The sequence below is a fragment of the Merops nubicus genome, unplaced genomic scaffold, assembly GCF_000691845.1.
Source record: "Merops nubicus isolate BGI_N331 unplaced genomic scaffold, ASM69184v1 scaffold4835, whole genome shotgun sequence".
Classification (NCBI taxonomy): domain Eukaryota; kingdom Metazoa; phylum Chordata; class Aves; order Coraciiformes; family Meropidae; genus Merops; species Merops nubicus.
In genome coordinates, this window is record NW_008610103.1 from 28680 (window position 1) to 46344 (window position 17665).

General features: G+C 45.0%; 1 protein-coding gene across 1 annotated transcript in view; it reads right to left on the minus strand.

Annotated features, from left to right (window-relative positions):
• Nucleotides 1-8627, minus strand: part of LOC103773405 (acetyl-CoA carboxylase-like) — a gene marked incomplete at its 3' end in the record, with an annotated part of 30020 nt that extends 21393 nt beyond the window's left edge. Inside the window, exons 1-5 of the mRNA XM_008940772.1 lie at nt 8518-8627; nt 7799-7895; nt 6400-6507; nt 1070-1111; nt 246-461 (exon numbers count right to left, since the gene is read on the minus strand). Of these exons, the coding sequence (XP_008939020.1) occupies nt 246-461; nt 1070-1111; nt 6400-6507; nt 7799-7895; nt 8518-8627 (573 nt within the window). The remainder of the gene's footprint in view (nt 1-245; nt 462-1069; nt 1112-6399; nt 6508-7798; nt 7896-8517) is intronic.
• Between the last annotated feature and the right edge of the window lie 9038 nt (nt 8628-17665).

Below are 17665 nucleotides of genomic sequence, written 5' to 3' on the forward strand. Positions count from 1 at the left end.
GAAACACAGAGAAACAGCTGTTGCTGCAATATGCAAGGATCTCTAACTAGCCACAGAAAAATCTCTGAGGAACACAGAGTACCAGGTCTTTGAAGATGTCCTTCTGCCCAGCCTGCACGAGCCAGGAGAGGGCTCAGCTACCACACTCAGTGCAGATAATACATTCACATGCAGGTTCCCAGAACAACTTAGAGCATTTCACAGGCTGTCCTGGGAAAAGCCCCTGCAAGGGTGCCAGGACTCACCTTGGTAACCAGATCCGAATGCCGTATGATAGCCCTCACGAAGAACCTGTAGTCTGTCACTTCTGTTCCCACTTCAACTTTAGCTGCCCCCAGGTAGAGATGCATTTTGTGGTTGGCACAGGGGATGGCAGTGAGATCAAAGTTCCGCATTCGGTTCAGCTCCAGCTGGAAGGCCAGAGCTGGCTCCAGGTGTCGGTAGATCCTGTCCTCCTCAAACTGGGGGCACCCAGCAGCACGTGGGCAGAGAAAGGTGTGAAAGAGGAGGGTGGGTTAAGAAGCTGAAACACTGAGTATGGGAAAACTAAACAACACCCCTTATGAAATTCACTATTTTAATTCAATATTAAAAATTCAAATGAATCCCAAGCAGATTTTTCTCTCTCATGCAGAATCCTTAGCACTAAAAGCTGCATTGAAATTGCTGAAATCCAAAGAGTAGAAGACAAATTGTTAGACAGCAAGTTCTCAAGCTCACTCCTCCCAAAATCCTCTTTTCTCAGAGGCCAGAAAGCTTGATATTGAATCACCACACTGCTTCCAACACTCCCTTGTTACACTGCAACTCAAATCTGCATGAACAGCAGCTTCAGGTCAGGCTTCCAAGTACATGAATTTTTATCCCCAGATCACAGAGACTGATCATGGTTCTGACACCCATTGCTGCATGTGCAAAAGACTGGCCTAGCAAGGGAGGAGCAAACACCACACCAGGCAGTGGAGCTGGGCTGAAGCAGCCCCCACCCTCTTAGGCTGGCAGGGAACAGCTCTGTGAAAGAAGGATAAAGGCAACACTGAGAGAGGAGTACCAAGACTGTACAACTTACCTTATCCCGGGCACGGAACGTGAAGAACTTTGGAAACTCTCTCTGAAAAGAAAACCAAAGCTGTTAGCCAAGAGGAAGCTGTGTGATCTCCTCAGACAGTGCTCACAGGCCAGACCTGGGGTAGCACCACAGCAGAGGAGAGGACAGAAGTTGTCACAAGCTACTTTTTCAGCATCTCAAAGCGTGGTAGGAAATCAAGTTACCCTCAAGAAGGCAGCAGAGGTAGTTTAAACCTGTCTTAAACAGCAGCTACTTGATTACTGTTGTCAATTATTAACAGACAATAATATGGAACTGTCCAGACAGTAGTGGGAAATTTCTTCTAGTTCTATTATGACTATGATTACTGTGGAGGTGTTTGGGAGCCATACAATGGTATTAAAACTCCATTATGTAAGCAGATGTACACACAACAATATCTCTGTTCTATAGCTCTCTTCATACTATTACTGCTAGAAATACTCTATTCAAGGAAAACTATGAATTGTAATCAAATAACTTTATCCTCACGTATTAAATAGTACTCTACAAGAATCTCCCAGATATGATTAGGTTCCTCTGTTATTCTATTGCACAAATATCCTAGCAAACAGTAAGGGCTTTACATTTTTGTGGCTTATTGCACATGTCTTAGAACAAGAGAGAAGGACTAGACAGCATCACTCTTCCTACACCTCTGGTTTCACCTGAGCAAAGCCATCATCCAGTCCTGTGGAATTACACTCACTGGGTGGAGGAACTTTTGTCAATGCTTTGTAGCAGCATGAGAAAACCAACCATTTATACTAACAGGGACCTAGAGAGAACACTCAGCTTGCCAGAACTATCTTACTAATTAAAAAAAAAAAAGGTATTTGACCTGCAGTCCCTGAATTTCTGAATCAAACTTCACTTTCCATACAGTACAACAAACAATGTGTGGTGAGAGTATGAGGCTTCACTAAGCAACACAGCTTTTAATGCTAGAAGTAATCTTCTAACTAGTAATCTTCCTCACCTCTTACAATAAACAGTCCCCAGAACTTCACCTGTTGACTCTCAGTTGAGAAAAACAACTTGTGTTTGCCTGGAGTGTCTCCCAGGCTAGCCAGTGGTACAAGAAATCCTGCCTGAAGATTGAGGCAACAGGCACATCAGGTGAGCCTGTGGGCATCAGCACTACCCTCAAAAAGCAACCACTTCCATGTTTCCTCACTTCTCTTCCAAATCCCTCCTACCTGTCCTCCTCTGCACGCTGCCAATTTCTCCTAACATCTTCCATGCTCTTTCTATCACTAATGTAATTGCTTTCAAGGCATCTGACTAGTGTTGTGGGCAAATATAATAATTAGATGTGCACACACACAAAAATTCTCAGTGCTCTGGTACCAAAATCCAAAAGAGTGCTCCATTTCCTAGGCAGAAGAATTATACCCCTGCTGTGTTCTAATCAACCAACCATCATCAAGACAATCAAAATAATTTGCCTAAATTAGCCAATCAAGACACCCTGCAAACCACAGAATGTGGAAAGCTAAAACAGAAATCATCAGAGTTGATTATTATACTAATAATCATGTTAAAAACCTAATGAGATGAGGAAATTGGAAGCTTGCTGGAGCAACTCTCTATTACCTCAACATGCTGGGAACTAATTATATAGACTGTAATTAAAACAAAAAACAAACCCAAGCCTAGGCCCTGGCTAAGTTAATAGTTGGTCCAGTAATAAACTGAGTAGAATAGGAGTTAGTAATAAAGGCTGACACTCACAAAAGATCCCAGAGGTACTTTACAAACTTTGCAAACAGATGCCAACTGGCTTAGGAGCTCGGAGCAGCCCAACAGGCCACTGCTCCAAGCAGCAGCCCAGGGAAAGCTCTTGGTGATGACTCCTTCTATCCTTTGCCTCCTTCCTGACCCCCAGCACATGCTACTGTGCTCACTCATAGACTCTCATTTTTCATTCCCCAAATACCAATCCAGTTCTCTACAACTTCTTTTTTTTTTTTTTAAATCTAAAGCCTGGACTTGCTTAAGGTGCCAACACCTCTCCAAAGAGTCCAGTTCCCCATGTAAGCAGCTGATTGATACCTATCTGTAGCTGTGCTGTGAGCAGTGATTCCCAGGTTGTGATACCCACATGTCCTCAAATATTCCTCCTGCTGATTTGTAAACTACTTTTCCTATTGTAAAGCTTCCTAAACCAGCTGTGTTGAGCACAGGATTAATTTCTTGCACTTCCAAGACTCCCAATAGCTGCCAGAGTTGTAAAACAGATAAAGGATAAAAATCTGGTTTATGCTTTACACTGCCACCTTGAAACCAGGGCTAAACCAGCCCTCCCTGATGCCCAAGCCATGGGCAAACAAGTAATTCTTAGCAGTAAGAGCATCAAACACCCTCCACATCACTAAGCCATTATGTGAAATTTAGCAAGTCTCTTCAATTACTCTGCTAAGTTATTTTATAATCAGTAAGAAGCCTGAAGAAATCACCATGCTACGTAAGAAACACAAACATTTAATTGTATAATTACATTCCAGAATACAAAACAACATAGAAACAAACCAGACCTTTATTAACTTAGCAGTCATGAGTCCAGCCAGGTAACAAGGGTGACTTTAGCCTAAGAATGGCCCCACTGAATGCACAAGGCCCACTCCTGTATCTGAAGTTTGTTTAAATACTTCATTCAACTCAACACCAACGCTGGGCCTAAATGCCTAAGACCCAAATCTGAAGCTGAGTCACACATCTCCTGGCTTCAGGTCAAGAATACCACCAAGTTCTAGGTCAGTTTTACTTACATGAAACCTCTGATCCACCTCATAGTTGACCTGTTTCCTGAAGTCCTTACAAACGAAACATGCAAACACAGGAAGACAAGAAAAAAAAAAAGCAGAAGAAAGCTAGCAATTAGGATGAAAATCAAAACCAATTAATTCAAGAATACAAGAGGTGCCAAGATTGTTTACAATTGTAAATTAATTTTAAGCAAATTCGTCAAAACCATTTCAAATTTTAGAGATCAGAAACAGTGGAGGACTAAATATAGTTAACACAGCATTTAATCTGGGAATAAAACACATCAAATGTCAATGCTATTGTGAGCTAGAAACCAATGAGTTCTGAGCAGCATGAGAGATATCCAAATACCTTTTGTGCTACAAGGAAAGTCAGCCTCCGAATGCCATGTTCAATCAGGACTGATTTCTGTGAAAAGGCAAGGATGGAATCAGGTGACCAGAATAACACATAAAAAGCACATCAAAACCATGTCAAAGTCTCTCAGGGATTGAAAAAGCTCTACACATCCTCCTGCATCTATGCTGGAAGTCCTAGTCCACTTCAGTCCACTCATAGGTAAGATTTCTCATCTGATGCTTTTTAGTAGCACACAGAAGCAAATACATTCAATCTGAAGAGGTCAGTAACCAAAGCACAAGAACACAATGTTCCAGCTGAGCCCTGCTAACCAGTAAAGCAGAAGAGTCATGTCCAAGTCTGGCAGGAAATATTCTTGTTTGTTTGCCACAGTAAGTTGGCCTTTTTTGCAAAGATCCTCTCTGAAGGGAGTGCAGCATAGACATGCTAAGGCCATGGAAAATGATGGAAAACGAGTTTTAAAGGAACTAACCCAAAGCAGCATGTAGCACCTGGGTGATTTGTGGCACAATAAGCACACAGACAACCCCGACCGAAGGGCAGATGTGTCAGTGTTGCAGAAGTGGCCAAGGCTAGCTGTTACTTTGTTTTTTCAAATAAATCAGACTCTCCATTCTGGTTGCCTCAATCAAATCCCACTAAGCCACATTTCAAATGAGTGCTGCTGCCATCAGTCTCTGCCACACTGCTGATCTTTTGAAGTGTTAAGATCTCATAATTCTGCTCCTCTTTCTAGAACTTTTTCCTTTCCTTTTTCCAATTTAAAAGCAAAGGAAAAAAAAAAATAAGGGGAACAAAAAAGAAACAAGAACTCAGCTAGACCAGGAACAAAACAACCCCTTTCGGCACAGACTGAAATGTTTTACTAAGGTTAAGCCCTTTGAAAATGAGCATCAGTGACTATATTCATGGCAAGAGGAAGAAAATAACTTTAATAATGCCATGATTTAAAAAGCAAAAATTGTTATTGCTTTTAAAATTCCACAAGTGGCAGACAATAACAGCATAGCAACAGGATTCTGATTACATGGTAATAACGTGGGTCTCACAGCAAGTCCACAGCTATTACAGAGCGATTAGCCATCAGCACCTGGAGGAACCCCATTTACACTGACTGCCTCCATCTCCTCCACAAGTCATTTACAAGTATATGATCCTAATTTCTATTAAAAAAACCACACACAACATGCTGGGACTAGAAGATTATTTGGACGGTTTGGATCAACCTATTTGATAGTTTAATGTGTTTTGGAATTTTTTTTTTTTTTATTATTAGTTCTTTCCCTTTATCCCCTCCCATAAAACGCCTGGAGCATGATCAAGCAGATGAAAAGCAGAACTAGTTTTAATTTTTATATTTGATTATTTTCTTTGCTTAAAGAGACAGGGAGCTGCTGAAGTCGTGTGGAGAGCAGCCCCATTTGGGAACCAGAATATAACACCACCTCTCACACTGGGAAGTGAAGTTAGAAACAGCTCCCTCAGTCCTCCCATCCGTGTTGCAGGTACCACAGATGCAGCAGGTCCCAGGGCCTGAAGGGCTGAATTCACACCCACGAGCCCTCTGGGGAGTTCCTTACACCAACCAGAAGAGCAAGTGCCAGCAGTGAACACGAGGAGCCTGTCTCCAACTCATGTTTTGTCTCACAGCTAACAGGACTAACATCTGGTACCCCAAAGCACAGTTCAACAGAACATACCAAACCAGCTCCACCTTGTGCCAGAAATACCATTCCAGATGCATGCTCCCACATGCCAACAGCAAGAACAGATTTGAACTGCATTCAGACTATTGTGATGCAGAGAACACAGGCCATTTTAAGGTCACTTTCCATACCTCTGCTACTCATCTAACAACTTTACCACCAGGGAGAGGGGTAAAGCACATTTTGTCAACAGATACTGAAGATTGACCTGATGTGTTTCAAACCTTAAAAGTCTTTTGCCCTATCAAAAATTAAAGGAAGAAGTCCTGACTTGATGGCTAATAATCCATTATAAAGAGAAACAATGACCTAGAGGCTTCAGAAAGATGCAGCTACATCCAAAGTGGTAAGGTTTGAGATGGGATAAATAAAGGACGTAACTGTTGCATTTATTTGTTTTGGAAACAAACCCAAACAAACCAACCAACCCCAGAGGCACAGTCACACAGTTCCAGAGAGAGAATCAAGGCAGCTTACCTTGCTTTGTGTGAACTCCCTGAACATGGCTGCCAGCCCATCGTCGTCAACGTCGCTGTCTGTTTTAATAGCAACATTCAGAATGTGAATGGGCTCCTCACGGGCAGTCTGCAATTTACAGGAAATATTCCCCATAAGTAAAGAGTTAACAACTTAACAGCTGTGAGGCCTCAAACAAGGCTCCCCAAATACAACTCTGAAGTTCAGATGCCCTAGGGAAAAGTGACCTCAGCAGAGCGTGCTGTAAATGAAGGAAAACTATGAGGGAAATCTTTGACCAAGCAGCTCAAATTTGCAGTTTCACAGATGTAAGAGTTAATGCCCACAAACAGGAGCTTCCTTTGGAGAAACCAATTCTGACAGTCCCATCTGCCTTGGCTAACTCAAGTGTGCTTCATTTGGATGCAGAAAGAATGGAGGGTCAGGCCCTCTCTTTACCAGAAGGACATCAGAGGACTTTGGCATCAAGAAAGGCAGTGAAATTAGCAAATTCAAAGTATAGAGGCAACAACAAAATGAAATAATGTAGAAGCATCAATTACATTACAGCTCTGAGAAATGACACATTTTGCATTTAAGAGCCTGTGGTTAACTGTGAAAAACTGAAGATGAACAGGAAATTATCCTTGGGGAGGCAAAGAGAGAGATCTGAGGACATTGAGGTTGACTGTTATTCTGGAACAAGGCTACAGTACTTTAAACACATTGAGACCAATGGATGGGTTTAAAACCAAGCCTGAGTCTGGATACAGACGATGTTCCAACAGAGCTTCCCACTGCTGGGGGCCAGAACAGAGCAGTGGAGCAGCTACCTGTGTCTCTAAGGGAAAATGGTCTTCTACCACTAAGGACCATAAACCACCTGCTTGCTCTGTACCTGCTCTCCACATTGAGAGGCAAAAAAAACCCAACAAAATTCTCATCTTTTCCTGCTAAAAACAGTTCTAAGAGGTGGAACAGAGGGAAGAGTCAGAACGTATTGTGACTAGGAAGAGTGTAAGACTGAAAATGAGGCAAGTCTGACCTAAGGTAAAGGCCTTGAATACACAGTTCAACACCTTGATGCACAGAGCAGGTCTGGAATCTTAATTACAGGTCTAAACTCCCAGTTACACTGCTGTGGATCCAGTAATTCTGCTGATGTTAAAAGCTACAGACTGAGTACACACGGAGCGTAAGAGACTTAGCCGCAGTTTCAGAACAGTCAGAAAATGGCCACCTGCTTTGGATCACCTGCTGTGGAACAAGCAAACAAATCACATATATAAATACATAAAGCTCTTAACTCCTCCTTCCAGCACTGAAGCAGTGACAAGTGTCTGGCCTGCAGTCACTGTGGCATTCTGCACACCCTCCATTCCCAGCCTGAGAGCGATCTCCAGAGAGAAAACTGCCGTACCTTGTCTTCATCATAGAGGGAAGCATGGCCAGCTTCAGGGAAGGTTGGGCTCTGGGGAGGAGAGTCGCAGAAGCAACCCATCACTTCATCAAAGATTCTGAAATACACCAGAGAAGTATCAGTCACCAACAGGCTGCTGCTAGCCCAGGGAGAGCACACTGCACTAAAATCCACAAATCATCTGGCTAAGCTGGGGGAAGGGGAGAAAAAGACTCCTTCCCTTTGCAGGACTGGAACTCAAAAGATGAGGAGGCAATACCTCGTCCACCCCTCAAACCAAAGCAGAGCCTGGATCTTCTAACATTTGTCAGAAAATTTGTGATTGCAGGGCCCCACGACTGCTGTGGGCTCTGCTGGGTTTCTTTTGCCCCACCCAGCGTGGCTGAAGTGTAAAGAACACAACCTCCCGCAGAGATACGTGTGAACAAGAGCATTAGAAGAAATCAGCACATTTGCAAACGACCCCAAATGAGCAGAAATTCAAGATGCTGATCCTCCTGGCTGCAAACTGCTCTTGCAGCAGTCTGAAACTTTCAGGTATCTCAAAGAGACAGACACGGCGATCCAAAAATACTGCCAGATGAAACTCCAAAAACCTGGCAAACAAGCTCAGGACCAATTTAAACCCGACTCTAGACAAGGCAAAGGTTTTGTCCAGTTCCATTTGGGCCCACCTAAGAAGCTGGCAGCACAGACACTCCTCACCCTCTCCCACATACCTGACAAAATCCTCGAAGGTGCGGAAGGAGACCATTCCACCCATGCGCTGGCACGGCGGCGTGAAGGAATTGTCTAGCAGGACATCACTCACACTAGCTACGTGGACCATCCCATAGTGATTGAGGTTGGAAGAGAAGGACATTCTAAATGGCAATTCAATAAGATCACAGTTAGTAGGACAAGGGAGAGAAGAATAGCCCCAGAGAAAAGATTTGTGCATGTGTGCACACTTCAAGCACTCGAAGCGTGGCTGTTTATCCAACAGCACTGCTGTGTGACTTGTCAGATTCCTCAGCATGCCAAGCCTGCTGGGCTGTCCTCTCCAAAGTCCCTGCAATGCTGGCATGCCTCTGGTGCCACTTATTCCCTTACCTTGATGTCATCCCAATGTAGTGGAACAGTTACAAGAGCTATAAAATGATGTTGTAGGACTTTAGAACCTAAAGTATTGCTTAAGGAGTTCATTGAGGCAAATTATAACTAAGCAAAGCTGAATGTATTTTTCCTCCTGTATGGATGTTTTGCTTTACAAGTGGAATACTGAGATAAACAGCAATAATTCTAAGCTTTGACACTTAAAAGATTTAGCAAATTTTTACAAACTAAGTTGAAGCACACCAAGGTATATTATATTATATTATATTATATTATATTATATTATTGCTTCAACAATAGTTCTGGTCATACTATGATTTATGCTGCTCAAATGCAGTGTGGTACAGTGACCTCTCAAATCCTTTACTGGCAACAGGGTTTCCTATGGTCTTACACTAGTATTCCTAAATAAAACCCTGTTACAGTGCCTTCCACTTCAACAGCTGACCAAATTAACATGCTCCTCCATCTGATGTAATCCATACTTCAAACACATTGCAACTCTCCCCCTGCTCATCTATTTTGCTCAATTTGGATTGCTAAGAGGTGGCAGCTGCTAAATACAAGCAGTTGGCCACAGGATCCATTTCTCTTAAGGGGCAAGGGGGGCAGAGCACTGTGCTCAAGCACTGTGCTCTGCAGCACACAGCACTCAGGCAGGACCAATCCCTCACTGAAGTGAGGAGGACTGGAACAGACTTCCACAAGCTGGGAGGAAGGCACTGGGTAAGAGGCTTCTCCTGAAAGCAGGAGCACTGTTCACCAAAGGTCAGTGCTCCTGCCTGCAGAGGGCAACCCCCCGAATGTATGAAAGCATCACAGAGTTCTCACACAGTTCAGCTGCTATGGCAGCACACACCAGCTGTGAAATCATTTGTGTTATTTCAGAGTTTGGGCTATTATAATTATTTTTACATTTTTTTTTAAAGACCCACAATGTTACAGTCAAGACTAGCAGAGGAAGTTTCTCCCACAATGAGGGAAAAGTGTACGACTAATGAGACATCCTTTCCCCAGCTATGAGACTTGGGGATTGCCTTCTCTGCAACCATTATTCCTAATTTCTGACCTGTGCTACAGAGTCACCTGAATTCATACAGGGTCCTGCTTGTTGAGGATGGTGAGACCTACATGGGGAGACCTTCAAGCTGGCTCTGTAGAGCCAGAAATGCCAGGCTGGCCCCTGGCAGCAGGCTGCCACGCCGGAGCCATGCCCTCGCACTGGCACAGGGAGAGGTTAGCAAAGTGAAGGTCCTGCTCTCCCCAGCTGGTGCCACCACAGGAGGCAGAAGGCACTGGGAAAAATAAAATCAGGGTGCTGATTCAGCACAGCACGTGTCTGACTTATAAACTGGAAAGTCAAAAAGATGCTGAAGCACCAGCCTGGCCCCGAGGCTGGCACAGAGCACACGTCCTGGCTGGGGACTGCTGGCACTGCCACTTACCACCTTCACTAAGGTTCCTTTCTTTCCATGTACAGAAAACCATCTTGATATGGACCTAAGTATACTGTTAACAAGTCTAAAGTATCATCAGTCTGATTAATAGCTCTCCATGTTTAAAGTCACTCTATGTTTCCATAATTTATCTCTGATTAAGAGCCAGGAGACTTTCAAGCCCATTTTTACTGTTTTTTTCCCTAAACAGGATTGTAAGCAGTAATAAATAATAGGTATTCATGTTCTGAAAGAGAAAAATTTTTCAGGACATGCCTTGGTGTACATTTCTTACAGCTAATACAAGAAGTACCACAGAACAGTAACTAAACAAAAAGACAGCAGACATTTTTCATGTATTATTTAAAACAAGAAATACTTTTCAACTGAGACATGGGAGGAAAAATTAGCATCCAAAACACAACAAAACATGCTGTCAGCTGTTGGAGATGTAGATTCATCTATGGCGTGAGGGAGGTGAAACAGCCTCGACAAATTCTAAGCTAGTGGCAAGAAACTGGAGTAGCAACAGGTATCGGCCAGGAGTAACTGCCTGTTCACTGTGACACCCTGCCAGAGGGTCAGCAGCTGGGGATCCCCTCCCAAAAAAGAGACCCTAGGACCAGCACTCTGCTAGAAGTGTGCTGTATACCATACTGCAGATGAGCTGGGTCACCCAGCAAATTTCATTTAAAAGATTGCTGCATGCAAAGCTCTTTTAAAAGGTAAAGAAAAGCTGAAAACATGTTTTAGACAAAGGGAGAGGAAAAGGGAAGAAAAAAGAAGAGTTATGTTTGAGAGCTTCCCAAGTAAGGGCACTAAAACAAAACATGTTAAAACATTAAGTATTAGGCTACTTCTTTCTAGTCTGTCTTTTCAAGTTTTAAAAGATGACAAGTACCATACCTGTTTAGCGTGGGGATGTTCCCTCTGTAATCAAACAACCACAGTTAGTTACAGATTGGTTAGTGAAAGCCATAATAAAGAACTATCATCAAGCTGATACACAGACCAGCAATAAGTTTACACTTTACTCAACCAAAATTTGTCTACTGTCAGGTTATCAGGCAGAGTTCAACCTCGTTGCCCCTGAGGAGACCCCCACCACCTGAGTTCGCTTGCCACGGCGGCCATGGGGGTACACACAGCCCATGCACACCCCATGCACATCCCAACCCAGGGAAACACGTCCTGTTTGAGGGGGACCTGGCAAATCTCTCATCTTCTCTCTCATCTGAGAGATCTGAGCATCTCTCATCACACCCACCACAGGCCCTCTGCATGCACCGAGCCAGCTTCCCAGGCGAGGCGAAGCTGCACCCCCTGGCAGAAGGGCAGACAGCTCAGCTGCAGTGACCCCGTGGCAGGGGCAGAGTGCAGGGGGCTCAGGAGAAGGAGCCAAGCCCCCCCTGCCAGAGCTCCACGCCCAGCACCAGCCCACACACTGGCTCTCAAGGCCACACAGGAGCAAAGCAAGCACTCCAGCACTGCTCTGTGCTTTCAGCTCTCGAGGCCTCCAACACCAAAAAGAACAAGCAGAACTTGAGGGTAATTTCAGGAAAATGCTGCAGTTCCTTTTATAACAACTGTCCAGCTCTTCACATTTGCATGCAGACTGGGGCTTCGTGAAGCACGTAAGACAGAAAGAAGGTGAGGGGCACATTTTCCTGCCAGTGTAAAAGCAGTGCAGTCTAGCCCATGCTAGCTACATTCATGGAAGCATAAGGCACAGTATTGCTCATGCAAGGCATAGAAATTGCTGTGATCTGACATTCAAAATAATAAAGATTCAATATATTAGGAAAAAAAAACCCCATGCACACAGGAGGCTTGGGCAGAGAGACTAGCAAAGACTGAAAGCAAAGCTTCAGGCAGCATGTAACTGGACATTCCCCATTCCCTTCCCTTCAGAAAGATGTAGGAGGTCAAACCACAGAATTCCTTAACACCCTGGACCACAGGCAAGACCACATCATGGCATGAACTCTTGGTACCTAATGAGCCATGTGTTCCCGTGGCCACATCACTAAATACCCTGACTGCACTGGGCCCTGCTCTCAAACTGGTTTTGTCCCAGCAGAATCAGGTTCATGAGGTCAAATCACAGACTTCCTTAACTCCCTGGACCACAGGCAAGACCCCAGGTTTCTGGCATGAAGTCTTGGTACCTAATGAGCCATGTGTTTCCGTGGCCACATCCCTAAATACCCTGACTGCACTGGGCCCTGCTCTCAAACTGGTTTTGTCCCAGCAGAATCAGGTTCATTACCAAGTTGTGTGTCTGGTGCATTGCTGGCAGAGGCACAAGTTCCCATGACCTCCTTAGGCCCATACAGGACAAAGCACAAAATGGCCTAAAGATGTCAATGATGTAAAGATGTTTACCTCCTGTTCAGGGGTAAATAACACAAGTATCTGATTGCACTTGGAGTCAGTGTGGAGAGACATTGTGCTGCAGACCCTGTGGTTAGGACCAAAAGGGTCACGAGGCCTCAGGGGGTTGAGACTACTTTTTTTATCTTGGTAAAGGGTGGGAAAGCTGCATGTGATCTACTTCAGCTGGAAGAAACAGTCTGGAGAGGACTGGCAGTCCCTGCACCTGCTACACTTGTGCAAAGGGCTGGCTTTGGATCTACAGGTCGTCATAGCTGTGGAGAGCTTTTCACATCAGGAGCCAGATGGTCACATGCCACTGAAATGCTCCAAGAAGTAAAGGTTGGACATTTGCAGCACAACCAGGCCTTGTGAAAAGGCACCACAGTCCACTCACTGAGCTCCACCACAGAAAACCCCAGCTGCCAGATCCCAGCACCAGTGCCACCAGCAGGACCACGGTTCTGAGAGCTGCACAAAGCCACAGCTGATGGAGCACCTGCCCCCAGGGTTCTCCACAGCCAGCTCCTCGTAGCTGATCACAGGATCAGAAACCTTCTCACCACACCAGCCCCAGCCCTTCTCCTTATCTCTTTTGACTTTTTAAAAAGGCCCTTCTTGACCAGGGAAGCTGATCTCACCAGGAACCTGCTCCATACCCACGCAAGCTCTACTCTTACTATCACTCCTTCTGCTCAAGCCAGCAAAAATGCCCCTTGTTCCCCCCCCTGCACCTCCAGGTTGAATCCCAGTTAGTTTCCCCTTGCCCCTCCTTCCCGTTCTGTCCTTCCCCCCCAAGCTGAGCGCTCCCCTGTGAAAGTGCTGGCAATGCATGCAAAGCACCACTGCTCAGCTCAAGCTGTGACTCAGTGCCAGTGCAGGGCAAAGCTCTGGAAATCAGGCAGCAAAGCAGAATCAGCAGAGGTCGGCTGAATAACCCACTTGTAGTTATTAACAGCAGTACCACAGGAGAAAGAGCAATTCCACTGGCTGTGACCAGTGGCATTCCTCTTATGTCTCTTCATTTCTGTAGAAGAATCTAAACAGAAGGCTGTGAAACATGCCTCAAACCATACATTTTGATTGGGTTTTTCCTCTCCCTCTTTCTTTCCTTATTCTTCTGCTCCCTCTGTGATTCAGCCAAGCTGAATCTGCTACTGAAGTCCAATTTGCATAAAATTATCGTCGTTCCATTCAGTTTGCTGCCCCTTCAACAGCCCCTTCTTTGCTCTGCTGGAAGATTTTGCCCTTTCTGAAACAGGCAAGCCAAGGGAACGGCAACACATTACTGCTGCCTGCTGTCTAATTAACATCAAACCCTCAGCACGAAGCTGCAGGGATTTACAGGTGTCCTGGAATCATTTTCCCCTCCTCCCTCCCGCTATCAGCCAGGCTCCCACAACAAGGAGGGGACCTCAGGCTACCTAATGATATGCTGCGAGTGGAACTCTCGGGTCCCCAGGCTCATACGGCTTGAGTCCAAAGCAGCAGAGCTGATTCTACACTGGCAATCCAAAGACTGATGCAAGAGGCTGTTTTGGCACCTACTTTAGTCCACAGAAACGCTTCTGTTTTGTCAGAGATTCAAATGCTACAAAGGTATTGTTGGGAAGTGATAGTAGGAAGAGACCTATAAACACTGCTCGAAGTGTGAGCTCTGGGTTCTGATTCTTCTCTAAAAAAAAACACTGTTTGGAAACAGCAGTATTTAATTTGGCTTTCAGCCCTCAAAACATTTTCTACCTGTAGACTAAGGAAGAGGCTGACAAAAAAACAACCAAAATACTCCATAGATGATAAAACATCAAGAGACAGCAAAGGAGAGGTCACGCACCACTCTTAAGCCTTGAAACCAGCAACATCAAAGTCCAAGCAGGGTGTCAACAAACATCCACAAGCACAGAAAGAGGAGATACTGGCAAAACCAAGCACAAGATAGTTGAGACATTTATACTGATACCCTTGGAAATAAAAAGCAACTAATGACTAGACCTGAATTCCACCCTCACGGACAGCAGGATGCAATCCCAAGGATGAACTCAACCCAGACAAGCCTAAGGCATATGCCTGTATGTCCATGTTTGCTGAGTTATGTGCATTTCTGACTCCAAATGCAACTAGGGTTAGCTGGTACCAGACATCAGTTATCAAGTTTCAGGAGTAAAACTTGCTTTAAGCCCATTATCAAAACTTAAAGTCTTGACCTGCAGTGCTAAAACCTCCCTTCACTCCAACCTTCTAACAGTAGATGCTGACTCCAGATTCCCCAGGACATCTCAAGGCCAAGTGTGGCAGTTAAGGGTGGCTCCAAGCCCAGCTGGATTGGGAGGGCATGGCTAAGGCATCAGAGTGAGCACAACAGGCTGGGTTATACTTCCATTTCCTTTGGGGCTCAACTTATTCAGAAGGCAGAGCCCAGTAGTCTCATTGCCATGCCCCAAAATAAAGCTATATCCAGCATCTCTAAGTCACTCTTGTCAGCAATTGTCTTAGCATCTGACAGAGGGACCTGTTCTGTGGAAACACATTTAGCCCTGAGCTCTTCTCTGATCCTCCAGCACATCTGCTGCTGGGGAAGGAAAGATCAAGAGAGCAGCTGAAGAACCTGGCTGGGGGAGCACAGTGAGGGGGATGCTTTAGGAGGAGCAGTGCACAGCTCTGCAGCAGGCTCCAAAAGCTGGCTACAGCAGACAATGTCCCAGCTTAATTTAAACCTTACAGCTTCAGACATAAGAAAGGCTGCTCGAAAGCAGGAGAAGAGAGGGATTATTAGAAAAAAAAAAAAACCTTCTCCTGTTGAAAAAGCACTATAATTCCCTCTCCTTCTGCCTATAGTAGACACACAATGTTTCTTTGTGCAGAAGATTTTCAGGTAAGATTAGGCAAGCACTTTTTCCACGGACTGAACACCTAAGAAAGGCCTTTCAGTGTCTGTCACCTGGCCTGCCATTGTCACAAAGGACACTGAACTCTCTAAACACCAGTCAATATTCCACCAGCTTCCCATCTCAGCAGGGCAGTCTGAACAAGAGGGAAGCAAAGAACAGCTCAGAACGGGGCTCATTTCCCTCTCACATCTTCTCTCCCCAGGACTCTGGATGACTGGAAGAGGCAGGTCAGCCCCATGCAAGGGGCTCTGCACAGAGGCATTTGTTTGCAGTACCCTGCTGCAGCACGTAGCCATCAGCATCCCATAGACAGCCTCGTATGGCTCCCTCCAGATTGGATTACTGCAACACCCTCTGCTTGGAGAAGGCTTGGAAAGCCCATTTACTGCAAAAGGCACCAGATGGTTACACTGCACTGCTCATCTGCCTTGCACAGGGCAGTGAGGACTGCTGGGTTTGAGCTATAAAGCCCTCCACGGTTTCAATTAGGAGCAGTTTTTCTCCCTATGTCTTACCCTTGCAATGGGGATCGGTGGAGATTCTGATAACAGGATGTTTTCTATTAATTTAAACAAATAATTCCCAAAGCAGTTTCCACCCACAAAACCCACCAGGAACAGGTTGCATTTCTATGACTTTGTTAGCAGATTTAACAGTTTTTCTTGCCTCTCTGCTTCCATGGAAAGCTTTCCTGTGGGTAGTTGGATGGTGATCATTCGGTGGCCAAAAATACAAAGTCTGAGTGCCCAGCTGTGATTAGTCAGATCAGAAGAAGTAACTCTGACTGTTTCTGTTACAATTAAGGCATAGCAGGGTTAAATACCAAATAATTTAACTATAGCAACCATTATCAGTCTGCAATTTTCTCTACATGATTATTTGCCTCGGTAAAATTCAGGCCCTTAAATGTTCACAGAAATCAGACACAAAAGGAACCAGGGTTTAAAAATATCTGATAAACTGCTGAAAAATGTGTGGCATCACACAACTAACACCAGCTCCAAAAGAGAACGCTCTCTTGAGGGCTCTCTGATACCTACTCCTGGCCCACCAGGACCCAAGGGACATTTTGCTTGGTCAGCTGGGATATTCTGGCTTTGGGGTTTGTCCTTGGAATGCATTTTTAGCTTTTCAGTCTAAAAGTTCACCCTACAGAAGACACAGAAAAACACACGATGGACGGAGAACGTGGTCAGAACTAACAAAGAAGGCTTAGGCAAGACAAGGTCAGAGTTTAGAGATTTCTGTGTCTTGGGCTTTTAACACAAAGTCTGCCTTTCCAGCTAGCTGAAACCCACACACTCAGTGCTCCTTCCAGCCCCTGGTGTCCTGCTCCTGGCTGTGCCTCAGCACCCAGCCACGCAAGAGCCGCACAAGCAGGGATGCACTGCGAGAAGCTGCATCAAGCCACAGGAGCCAAACTCATCACCAACAGACAGAGGTGCAGCTCAAAAGGACCTGAACCTGCCTGTGCAAGCAGTGAATCTGTCCCCAAGCTCACCTGCCTCCTCACAAGGCCTGTGAAGCATTGTCAGGTCAACCATCAGCAGTGCCAATGGTTGAGGAGCAGAACTGAGCTTCAGGACACTGCCCCAGCGAGTTCAGTATAAAGGGGAGAGATTTCAGGAGGGAGAAGCTGTTCCCCAAGCAGGCAACAATTCTCCTCCTCCAGCTGACCTTGGCCAATTAAGCTCACACACAGTAATAGTGCAGTGCTCAGCATGGGCAGGCCAAACAACCCCCAAGCAACAGAGAGAACCAAGACCAGCAAAGGGAAGAAATGGAGAAAGAATGTGGGGGAGAGAGCATTATAAAAGGGAAGTAAAAATAGGATTCAATTATTTACAAATATTCTAGAAATGTCAGAAACAGATGAGACCAAATGCATGTCCCATGTTGTATCATGAGTGCTTTGTGCTGCTCGTTGAGGACAGTCACTCATTTCTAGGAAACTAGATTCTGAAAACCATTTCATAAAATGTACTGACGGGTTCTCAATGAAGCAAGACTGGACCCCGCTGCCCAGCCCCACCGAAAATAAAATCGGGAAAAAGGCTGTTTGGAAACAAAGGAGA